This window comes from Engraulis encrasicolus, chromosome 3 (genome assembly GCF_034702125.1).
Source record: "Engraulis encrasicolus isolate BLACKSEA-1 chromosome 3, IST_EnEncr_1.0, whole genome shotgun sequence".
In the NCBI taxonomy this organism is placed as follows: domain Eukaryota; kingdom Metazoa; phylum Chordata; class Actinopteri; order Clupeiformes; family Engraulidae; genus Engraulis; species Engraulis encrasicolus.
The window spans coordinates 14,741,989-14,754,488 of NC_085859.1; the positions used below are offsets into that span (position 1 = coordinate 14,741,989).

General features: G+C 48.5%; 1 protein-coding gene across 2 annotated transcripts in view; it reads left to right on the plus strand.

Annotated features, from left to right (window-relative positions):
• tncb (tenascin Cb) overlaps positions 1–12,500 on the plus strand; it is a 102,424-nt gene that overhangs the window by 29,401 nt on the left and 60,523 nt on the right. For both annotated transcript variants that reach the window (XM_063194827.1, XM_063194828.1), the window contains exons 2-6: positions 1–480; positions 2,223–2,376; positions 3,780–4,846; positions 6,841–7,104; positions 10,274–10,389. The exon at positions 1–480 is cut by the window's left edge and continues 209 nt beyond it. In XM_063194827.1, the coding sequence (XP_063050897.1) occupies positions 1–480; positions 2,223–2,376; positions 3,780–4,846; positions 6,841–7,104; positions 10,274–10,389 (2,081 nt within the window). The remainder of the gene's footprint in view (positions 481–2,222; positions 2,377–3,779; positions 4,847–6,840; positions 7,105–10,273; positions 10,390–12,500) is intronic.

Consider the following 12,500-nt stretch of genomic DNA (forward strand, 5'->3'; position numbering starts at 1 on the left):
TGCTGGTGCTCCTCCTGGACGCCAGTCACGGCGGGCTGGTGAGGAAGATCATCCGACACCGACGCGAGGCCCTCAGCCCCTTGGGAAGCGGCATCGGAGGCATCGGCGGCAGCAGCGACAGCGACGTCCTGCCCAACCCCGACCAGCCAGTGGTCTTCAACCACGTCTACAACATCAACGTGCCCTCTAGCTCCCTCTGCTCCGTCGACCTGGACGCCCCCGGAGCCGAGGAGGTGAAGATTCCCCACAACGACGCTCCCATGGGCAAGGGCCCCTCGGAGATGCACACGGAGCACACCCTAGACGGGGAGAACCAGATCGTCTTCACGCACCGCATCAACATCCCCAAGCAGGCGTGCGGCTGCGAGCGGGACCTGCCCGAGCTCAAGGACCTGCTCAAGAGGCTGGAGATGCTGGAGGCCGAGGTGTCCAGCCTGAGAGAGCAGTGCTCAAGCAGCTGCTGTGGAGCCCAGGTCACAGGTGAGTACAGTAGAGTAGACTACATTCAGCAAACCTGTACGCTACATTACATTACATTACATTACACTAAGACTAATAGAGGTGTATAACAGAGGTGTCCAGCCTGAGAGAGTAGTGCTCAAGCAGCTGCTGTGGAGCCCAGGTCACAGGTGAGGAGAGTAGATACCTGTACACTACCCTTGTACACCTGTACACTACTCATTACATTACATTACATTACACTAAGACTAATAGAGGTGTATAACACTACATTAGAGGAAGCAGAGGTGTCCAGCCTCAGGGACCAGTGCTCTAGCAGCTGCTGTGGAGCCCAGGTCACAGGTGAGGAGAGAGGCAGACTACATTCAGCAAACCTGTACGCTACACTAACATTACACTAATAAAACGACTAGTTTTAGGTGGGGATGGTGGGGATGTCCATTGCAATTTTGAGATGAACCTAGCTTGTAGCCACCACTTTCTCACAAATATAATGGAAAAATAGCATACCAGGACAATTTGCCATTGTAATTTCCCCACCACATTCCAAGCAAAACCTTTGCTTTGTACACTGCATTGCAGTGGGAGACACTCAAATCAAATGACGTCAAATCAAATCGAGTTTATTTGTATAGTGCATTTCATACACAGGCAACTGAATGTGCTTCGCACAAATAAATACAGAATAACAGATAATACAAAAGATGAATAGGTGTATTACCACTGAAACACCCCAGCCAGTATCATCAACTGCAAAGCATGTAGCTACGAGTCCAGGAACTGCTGTGGAGCCCAGGTGAGTTGCGGGGCCTCTAAAATCACATTACATTGCACGTTATTACATTATACATTATACTCACCTGTCGCTTTTATACAGCAACAACCATTTATGAGCGATGAGGGGGCACCAACTGTCACAAGTTTAACAAATACCTTTCCATAAAGGGGGCACCTGTCTGTGAGCTATAGTGCCCAGGGGCACCACATTAATGGGGCCTTAATACGGTCCTATAGCAGCTCAGGTGACAGGTGAGTCGCGGTTTAACGGGCGGCCTCTTTAGGGAGGGAGGGTGGAGCACCTGTGCAGCGTTGCGTTGCGTGCCTTTGATCTGGAGAAAAGGGAGGGAGGGAGGGAGAGAGGAAGGGCTTGTCGCTTTTGCATCTGTGTGTGTCAGCTAGGGGCGGAGCTATAGCAAGGGCAAGCAGGGCACTTGCCCCTGGACCCAGGGCCCTCCCGTATTGGTGGTGGGGGCCCTATTGTGAGCTTGGCTGTGAGCAAGCTGTAAAGGGGGCCCTATTGTCTTGCCCTGGGGACCTGTGTGCAATTGTTCCGCCACTGGTGTCAGCCTCTTTGATCTGCAGCAGATTGAGGAGTGGCAGTGGCGGTTGCCTGAGTGTTTAATGCTCTTTGATCACCTGTCTTTTTGTCAGCTTACTGTACAGCGTTGGAAATGAAATCGTCTCAACCTTGCTACTCGTGTTAATTGTTTGGGTGGTGAATCATCATCCGGTCTCTGTGTGTGTGTGTGTGTGTGTGTGTGTGTGTGTGTGTGTGTGTGTGTGTGTGTGTGTGTGTGTGTGTGTGTGTGTGTGTGTGTGTGTGTGTGTGTGTGTGTGTGTGTGTGTGTGTGTGTGTGTGTGTGTGTATGTGACTATGTGTGACTATGTGTGACTGTGTGTGACTGTGTGTGGGTGGCTGGTTGACTTTTTTTTCTCTCTCATTAATCGCTTGTCTGTCTCTTGTGTCTGTGTCTGTCGCTCAGGAGAAATAACATCCAGGCCCTACTGCAGTGGCCATGGCAACTACAGCGTGGAGACGTGCAGCTGCGTGTGCGAGCCCGGCTGGAAGGGCGTCAACTGCTCCGAGTCGGAGTGCCCCAACGACTGTCAGGACCAGGGTCGCTGCGTGGATGGCAGGTGCGAGTGAGCGCTAAAACCTCATTTGTTCTTTTACTTCAGACATGTAAAAAAGTTTTATCTTTTACCTGACATGTTTCGATGGTGTATAGGTTAGCTTCCATCTTCATCAGAGGGTCGTTGATATGATGCTGTCCTTGATATGATTTTTCCCCTCTACAGTGGTCTGTTTTTGTGATGTCTGAAGTAAAAGAAAAAAGTTTTACTGTAACAATCAGACATAATGAACGTCACACATCTAGGTCAGGGCTTGACATTAACCTTTCATCCACTGTGGCTAGTGGTTTTCCCGAGTCACTAGCCATTCAGGTATTCCACTAGCCACCGATTTTATATCGTTTTTTTGTTTTGTTTTCTTAATCATGATAGTGTACGTCTAACCTCAGAAAATGAGGTGCTAAAGCAAGATGAGTGTATACATGGAAGTATATCAAGCAAATAGAAACTGAGTTACTGAGCTTTTTCATAAACTTAAATACAAACAATTGATACACAAGGGGCAAATAGAATATAGGCAATGATGCGTATATCATACCAAAGAATAAGCTGCCAGCCAAATTGGCTAGTGACACTGAAAGTATTACTAGCCACAGCCAAGTTTTACCAGCATTTTTCGGTTGACTTGTGCCAGTGTCAAGCCCTGATCTAGGTACTAGATATGGTTACCTACTGTACCATTGAACTAGCCTGGGCGAATAGCCGACTTTTGACTTCGTCAATCAGTCTGGCAAAAGCCATGAGGAATCCGTCTCCTTGGACGATGGGAGATGATCTGATCTTACTCTATCATTTAAACTAATTGAAGTTCCAAACTCAAATTAAAACCCATATTGTGATTTATTAGCATGCCTGAAAAGTTATAGCGTCGCAAAAGCATACAAATAACAAAACGAAAGTGTGAATATAGTTACCTTAACCAATCAGTAACGGAGCTCGAGGGTGAGTTCTACGTCACCACTCTCAACTTTTTGCTAATTGGCTAAACACTGAGAGAACTGAGCTAGAGGCTTTTGCCAGACAATGTGCAGAGCCAAAATCTTTGGGTGGAGTACATGGATGGCTACCATTGAACCTCGGCCTATAAGATTACGTATATTAAGCTTCTTTTGGGGACCCTTTTCTTCATACTGTTCTACTTTCTCTTGACATGTAATTGAAAGTCAACATGATGGTGTGAAGACAAATAAATCAGTCATTCATTTAAACCATTAATGAATTAATTAATTCATTCATTCATTCATTCATTTAAATCATTCATTCATTCATTCGTTCATTCATTCATTCAGTCAAAACATTGATTCATTGAAATCATTCATTCATTCATTCATTCAGTCAAAACATTGATTCATTGAAATCATTCATTCATTCAAAGCATTAATCAATGAATTGATTTATTAATTCAGGTGCGAGTGCTTCGAGGGCTACTCGGGTGACGACTGCAGCCTGGAGATGTGCCAGGTGGACTGCGGCGACTACGGCGAGTGCATCGAGGGCTCCTGCGTCTGCGAGGACGGCTTCGTCGGCAACGACTGCACGCAGACCAACTGCCCCAACAACTGCTTCGGACGCGGGCGCTGCGTGGAGGACGAATGCGTGTGCGACGAGCCCTGGACGGGCTTCGACTGCTCGGAGCTGATCTGCCCCAACGACTGCTACGACCGCGGCCGCTGCAACAACGGCACGTGTGAGTGCGACGAAGGGTTCACCGGCGAGGACTGCGGCGAGTTGACGTGCCTCAGCAACTGCAACAACCGCGGCGTGTGCGTGGACGGCAAGTGCGTGTGCCACGCCGGCTACAGCGGCGAGGACTGCTCCAAGCTCACCTGCCCCAAGGACTGCCACCAGAGGGGCCACTGCTTCAACGGCATGTGCATCTGCGACCCCGGGTTCGAGGGCCCCGACTGCGGCGTCGTCACCTGCCCTGGCAACTGCAACAACAGGGGCCAGTGTGTGAACGGCGAGTGTGTCTGCGACTTCGGCTGGGAGGGCGAGGACTGCTCGGATCGCTCCTGCCCCAACAACTGCATGAACCTGGGCCGCTGCGTCAACGGCAAGTGCATCTGCAAGCAGGGCTACGCCGGCGACGACTGCAGCATCAAGACCTGCCCCAACGACTGCCACGGGCGCGGTAGGTGCGTGGACGGCAAGTGCGTCTGCGACGCCGGCTTCACAGGAAAGGACTGCAACGTGCTGACCTGCTTGAACGACTGCAACAACCGCGGGCGTTGCGTCAACGGCAAGTGCGTCTGCAACCGCGGGTTCACCGGCGAAGACTGCAACGAGAAGACCTGCCCCAACAACTGCCTGGACCGCGGCTACTGCGCCAACGGCAAGTGCGTGTGCTTCGAGGGCTACACCGGTGCCGACTGCTCCGTCCTCACCTGCCCGGACAACTGCAACGACCAAGGCCACTGTCTGAACGGAATGTGCATCTGCGACATGGGATTCACCGGCGACGACTGCTCTAGCAGTAAGTGGAGCTAATTAGCCTCTTAACTCATTGATGCCTGATGTTGCATTGCGCAACATTGACCCTCGCGCCTGAAGCTTCATTACGCAACATTCAGGCACATGAGATTTGAGACAACTTTACCAAAAATGTCTGTTTGTTTGAGATGAATGAACACATTCTAATGAAAGATGAGGGTCTTAGCATTTAAATGCAACTTAGTGCATATTTTTATGTGCTTCAAAAGAGATATTAGGTTTTTATAGGCTGAGGGCAGCTTTTCTTAAAAAGGGCTCAGCAATTCAGCACCCTTTTTCGCAGGTGCCTTAGGCATCAGTGGGTTAAGACACATCCCCTGTTATAAAATTGCTGTTACCAGAATGACAATGGCCATTAAGTCGTAATGTATTAATACTTGTAAATTCCCTGTGCCCTGTCATAGTGGTGTAGTGCTATGGTAGTTACATTTCTTTTTCAGCGACTATTACAACGTGCCAGTGGCGGAATGGTACGTGTTACGTTTTTTTCAGCGACTATTACAACGTCCCAGTGGCAGGACGGTGCCTGGTAAGGGGCGGGGCTACGAAAAAGGAAGCTCATCTGTCTCAATACCATTGGGTGCTGGAGAAAGTAAAGTAAACAACAGGCTCCTGTTTCTCTTTTTAAAGAGAATATGTCGCTAAGCTAGTGAAAGTCAATGGATCCGTGTAGCATTGTAGCATGCTACACGCATCCATTGACTTTCACTAGCTTAGTGACATGCTCCCTCTTTTAACTTGTCTTAAGCAAGACAACGTCTTACATGAAAAATAAAACACTTACCACCTTTATAAAGCCTGGCCAACGATTTTAACTGTATTAAGCCCCAAAATAGTGGCATACCCCTTTAATATGCCTGAAATGTCATATAAAAAAGACAAATGGAGGCTGGTGCTACAGACTTTATTCTTGTTGCTCTAACAGTAATTCGACTTAAATCCTACTCATTAAATTGAATAGATAATCCTGCGGTGTTTACATACTACACACTTGCGCTTCCTTAAAGTTGCAATATTCACATTTTCAGATTATATTATAGTCCACAAAAGCATGTGCTTGAAAAAAACCAGTCTGAAATCATATAGGGAGAGAGACGCATTGAACAAAGTCAGGAAAGCACCAGCAATGCACAATTCGTAATCTTCCTGATCAAATGTATTTTTCATCAAACAATCCTTACTAATCCATTTCTCAAATTCTCAATCCAGTTATGGGAAGCACACAATCTGGCCAACACCTACTACAGTATTGCTTTTTATTGCTTTTTTATAATCTGATTAGACAGTCAGCCACCCGAGGGACTTGAAGGTGTAACAGTAAGCACAAACCGACGTTTGTCATGAAATAGTTTATCCTCTGAGAAGACATTTTCTTATATCCTAGATACAGTAATTGCTCTATTTTCAAATTAAATTAATCATGTGACATAATTGGGTTTCCATCCAGTTCTCAATGTCTCAATCCCATTTCTGCCCAACACTTGCTATTGCTATCTTTTTAACCCTTTGAGGAGTAAGGATTTTCTCCCGGTTCTTCTAGATTTTTTTCTTGAACATTCTACAGCTCCCATAGAACTCTGTGTTAAAAATCCCGCAAATAGTAACGGTAGGGACACATAGACGCAAATTTGGCCAAGCGAAGCCAACTTCGCCATTCATTCCTATGAGAGAGGCGAAGGCAAGCGAATGCAAGTGAACAGGAGCGAAGTGAAGCTAAATTATTAAAGAAAGTTTAATATTATGCAAATGAGGAGCAAATTCCCCTGCCGCGGCCCAATCAAATCAACAACATAACTGTTCCATTCCATTTGATTCGCTGCGACGACCTGATGACGGTTGAATTTCGCCTCTCTTCGCTTCGTTTCGCTCGCTTCGCCTCCTATGTGTCCCTACCGTCAGAACTCAACATTTTGGCAAAATTCTAATCGCATATACAGTATGTGATGGTTGTCCTCCGCCTGATTGATTGATTGACAGTCAGCCCACCACGTGACCTGACGGTAGTGGAGGTGGACCCTGAGACGGTGGACGTGTCCTGGGTGAACGAGATGCTGGTGACCGAGTACCTCGTCACATACGTGCCCACGGCGCTCGGCGGCCTGGAGCTGGACATGCGCGTCTCCGGAGACGTCCGGACGGCCACCATCCGCGAGCTGGAGCCCGGCATAGAATACCTCATCAGCGTCTACGCCGTGCTCAACAACAAGATGAGCTTGCCCGTCAGCGCCCGCGTCGCCACCCGTAAGTCAAGTGTACCTGAATAATGGCTATAATAAATATAGACCTTTGTGGAATTCTCTCTCTCTCTCTCTCTCTCTCTCTCTCTCTGACTGTCTCTAAGATGAGCTTGCCCGTCAGCGCCCGCGTCGCCACCCGTAAGTGCGAGTAATAATGGTCATTGTCAGAAGAGAGCCTTGGGCTGGCATTTCTTTCTCTTTTTCTCTCCCTCTCCCCCCTCTCTATATCTCTCTCTCTCTCTCTCTCTCTCTCTTTTTCTCTCTCTCTAAGAAGGATTAGTTTGCCCACCAGCGCCCATTGCCACCCGTAAGTGCGTTTTTTTAGGGCTTCTGTACCTTAGTAGTGAGAGAGAGGCAGGAAATGAGTGTCGGGGAAGAATCGGCAAAAGCTATTCTATGCTACGCTGGGGACCCAGGTTTGACTCTGGCCCGGCAGAGAGAGTAGAGAGAGAGAGGTTCCATTGCCCCATTGTTTCCGGGTTCTATTATTGCAAGGGGGAGGAGGGGAAAATCCCCCTTTAGACAGCCCTAGGCAGACCTAAGGACTGTTCTATTCAATGCTAGGAGTATTATGACACGCCCCTTTAGGCAGACCGAAACCTGGTCATGTTAGGTGCCCATAGAAACCCATTATGTTGGCATATCTCTATATACTTAAAGAATCTCTGGGTCCAGGGTGCCGGCGTGACAGTGCAGTGCCCTACCAGGCAGGGCTCAAAAGTGCAGTATGAAATAATGAGGGCTTCCGCACACCGGCTCCGACAAAGTGCTGAGCACTGCTAAGCAAAAATTCGATCCCATTGTTTTCAATAGAACCACGCACACTGGTGCCCATGTCCACGGACATTCGCCGATGTTGGATAGCAATTAGAGACAAGTTCTATTTTGTCGGCCGGGCCCTGCCCATTGACTATCAATGCAATGTTCGTGTGAAATTGGGTTTGAGGGTCCGAATTCTGTCGGAAGTAAAAGTGCACTTTGTCTGAGCCGGTGTGCGGCCGGCCTAATGGTCATAGTCACTAGAGGGCTTTAGGCATTTCTCCTCTCTCTCTCTCTCTCTCTCTCTCTCTCTCTGTCTCTCTCTGTCTCTCTCTCTCTCTGTCTCTCTCTCTCTCTCTCTCTCTCTCTCTCTCTCTCTCTCTCTCCCTCTCTCTCTCTCTCTTTTTTTTGGAGGGGGAATTTGGGGATTGGGAGGAATGTTGTGTGAGGTGGATGAGGAGGAGAGCTTGGTGTTGAGGCTGTAAGGAGGGAACTGGTTTAGTTTTGTTTTTGTTTTTCTTTGCTTTGCTTAAAAAATGATGATGTTCTGACGGCTTTGAAACAATTTGAATCTTTGGTCCAATAAAGGACTTTTTAAACCTCTCTCTCTCTGTCTCTCTCTCTCTCTCTCTCTCTCTCTCTCTCTCTCTCTCTTTCTCTCTCTCTCTCGCTCAATATTAAGAGTTACTAAACCAGGCACTTTCAGCCTTTTGTTGGTCACAGACAGCATGATTGATGAAGGTGTGGGTGTCGGGGGTAGATTTTCGAGTGCGAGGGATTTAGGAATAGTAAAATTCAAGCTGGATTTGTATAAGCTAAGCTAGAAAACAAAGCAAAGTTCAAACCCATTTTCATTAATTCAAATAGTCCGATTAACAAGTCTTACCTTGAGGCATAACACCCCCTACCGCACACACACACACGGCCCTTGTGTCTCCACCCCCCACGAGTTAAATGCGCCAGCTAGCATATGGCGACACAGGCAATCCTCCTTTCATCTGTCTCCACTACCAGAAGACAACAACAACTGATTAGCCATGCTCATGCTCTGAGGAGGGGGGGGGGTTGGGGGGGGTAGCCATGCTCTGAGGAGAGGTGGGGGGGGGGGGGGGGAGGGGTGGGGGAGTGTTGTTAGGGGAATACACTTGCTAGGGCAAGGGGGAGGTGCCCGGGAACAGAAGGAAAACAAAATAATTAATTAAAATAGTTAAATGAATAGTTTAACCCAGTAAAACACAGCCCCTGTTACAAATGATCTGTTACCAGAATGCCAATGACCATGTTGTAATGTGTCACTTACCAAAGCCCTGTGTACTGCCATAGTGGTGTTGTACTACGGTAAAGGCTTTTCAGTGACTATTATAGCGTTCCAAGTGCGTGCATTATAGCCTCGCGCGCCATCCTACATACTTCCGCCAAGACACTTAGCTCCGCACTACACGAAATGGAAATGGTAGTATTATGGGATGGTCAGGACCAGGCTACGTGCATTAAGGGTCTAATAAATAAAAGTATAATAAATAAATGTGTACACTACAGCCAGGGGTTTCTAGAACTGTAATTAGAAGAGTAATTATGTGGAGGATTACATTAAAAAAAACAATCAAAAGTGAAATGAAAACTTCATATATTATTGTCAAGGGTTTCTAGAGCTGTTGTGTTGAGTAATTATGTCAAAAGATTGCATGTAGCCTCGTTGCTGAAAATCACCAGGTCATAGCAAAAATTGATTAATAACGTTTTCTTTTTTTATACAAGCAGTGCGTCAAATTACTCGGTGAAAATGACATTAGATTCGAGCAGTTTGAGACACTGTGAAATGTTTCAAAATTTATTTGTTCCAAGCCCACAGAGGTTTCATCGTTTTACATTCAAAATTCAATGAGCTGAGATCTAGAGCACATGCAAACACTGGTCTTGGTGGTGGGGGTGGTTGTTGAGTGAATGGTCTTTTAGTAGGCGAGTAAATCTATGAAAATAAAGCACACAAACCCCTAAAAAAACATCCGAAATGTTGATACATCTATTAGGTGTACTTAATAACAATAAAAATCTAGTAAAAGATTTAATTTTCAAAATGGCGTCCAAGATGACACCAAGCTAATTCTGGATATGTCTATTTCCCTTATAAAGACGCTATCAATGTAAAAAGAGGTGATTTAAAAGGTCGCCAGATGATGTACTTCTCACTACATTTGTTGAGTAAACTAATATTTTTTTATGTTAGCAATATTCTTCATAGAAACTGCCAGGTGGGTGGTGGTGGGGTTGAGGTTTCACCCTTTTACACTCAAAACTCTATGAGCTTAGCTGTGGAGCTGCACATGCAAACACTGGTGGGTGGTGATGATTATGGTGGTTGTTGTTGAGTGAATGCTCTTGTAGTCACAGCGAGGGCTTTAATCCCGTGACAGATCTGCCGCAGCCCGAGGGCCTGAAGTTTAAGTCGGTGCGGGAGACCACGGTGGAGGTGGAGTGGGACCCCCTCAACATCCCCTTCGACGGCTGGAACCTCATCTTCAGAAACACGGTAAGTGGCGGCCACCACGTGCCCCACCAACCCCACACCCACTCGATCACCCCCCCAGTGGCGGGACAACTGCACACAGCAGGGCCCCAGGGCAAAACACTTATAGGGGGTCCTATACGGCCTGCCAAGGTCACAATAGGGCCCCCACCACCAATGCAAGGGTGGAGTGCCCCGGGCCTTGGGGCAAATGCCCTGCCTGCCCTCTCTGTAGCTCCGCCCCTGATCACCCCATATGGACCCCCGCCCCCCTTGCCCCCAAACACCCCAAACCTCCCAAACCTCATGTTCCGAAACACAGTAAGTGGCAATGTGGCCACCCACCCCACACCCACTCGATCACCACAGGCGGTTTTTGCATTGAGCAAGGTCGGGCAATTACCCAGGGATCTCGTCCATTCAGGGGCCTCGTCTCGTCGTCGCATTACGGTATTCCTTTTCCTGCATTTATACATCATCAATTATTTTGGGGGTGGTGGTGCTCCAAATTGTTCTTTGCCCACGGCCACTGCCGATCAACCTATTACCCCCCCCTCTCCCCACCTAAACACCCCAAACCTCCCCCTATATCTCAGCTCATTTTCCCCTTACTTCTCTACTCCTCTATCCCCTTCGACGTCTGCAACCTCAACCCCCCCAATACCTCCCTTCCTCCACGATAAGTGACATGCCCACTTACCCAACCGCCTGAGCACCTCAACTCAACGCCTACTAAACTTCCGTTCATTCTCATCTGGAACTTCACCTTCAGTTGTGTCCAACAAATCCCCCCCCACCCCACCCCACCCCACCCCACCCCCCAAACACCCCTAAACCGCCTCCTATACTGAACCCCCAACCTCCACAATCATCCCCCTCATCATCCTCCCCTTCCTTCTCCTCCGCTCCCTTCGATGGATGGAACCTCATCTTTAGAAACATGGTAAGTAGCGTGCACTGTCCACCTCCCTCAACCCCCCCAGCCCCCAAATGAACAACCCAAAATCCTCTATACCTCCTCTCATCATCCCAAACACCCCTTATACTGCTCTCCTCATCATCCACCCCCTCCTCCTCCCATATACTTCTCCTCCTCTCCCTCCCCCTCCTCCCCCCCTCTACTGCCCCTCATGATCCTCCCCCTCCTCCCCCCCTTCTACTGCCCCTCATCCTCCTGCCCTTCCTTCCCCTATTTTGCCCCTCATCATCCTCCCCTTCTTCCCCCTATACTGCCCCTCATCCTCCTGCCCTTCCTTCCCCTCCATCGGCCCTGGGAGGGTAATGGATCTCTGCTGTGTTCTCCTTCCTCCGTGGCTTCGCTTCGGGGTGGCTTGAACTTGCATGTGGGCCAACCGCGCAGCTCTGCGGGGGAAAACGCCAGCATATGTGATACGAAAATCGTCCTTTTACTGTAAAATAACCCATAATGGCTCACTGTGCGTCTGTGCATCTGTGTGCATAAGTGAGTCCATCCTGTGGAACAAAAATCGCCAGAGCTGCTGTGCCAATATGCAAAGAGGGAAGAAGGGGGTTGTTGTCTGGAGGCATGTACAGTATCGTACCGCAGCTTCATAAGATGTGGGGGGTGGATAACCTCCTCTGTCTGGGCTGAACCTCCTAGCAACAGCTCTGGTGACTCTGTGTGTGTACTCTGGACTCTGTACCCAAGCCCAGAGGCGATCCTAGTGTCAATGGGGGCCCTAAGCAAAAACCCAAAGGAATGAAGATTCAGAACAAATTGCCGCTATTGTAGTTTGAAGTTGAGCTGTTTTTCACCATCTAGTGACTGTGGGCCCCAAGCGGCTGCCTGCCTTGCCTAGTGACAAGATGCTCCTCTGCCCAAGCCCGCCAACATGGCTCAGTTGCCCTGGCTCTAGACAGGAGCGGGGGCCAGAATTGTGTCCTTAATACGTACACTGTATGTATTTCTTTTATTAGTTTATATATGACAGTGAGAGATTGGACAGGAAACGAATGGAGAGAGAGAGAGATGGGGAAGGTTCGGCAAAGGGACCCAGGCCGAAATCGAACCCGGGTCGGTCGTCGACGTAGCCGCCCAGTGCCCTACCGTTAGAGCCACGGTACTAGGGCCCACTGTATGTATCAAGCAGGGGGGGGGGGGGGGGGGGGGCAGG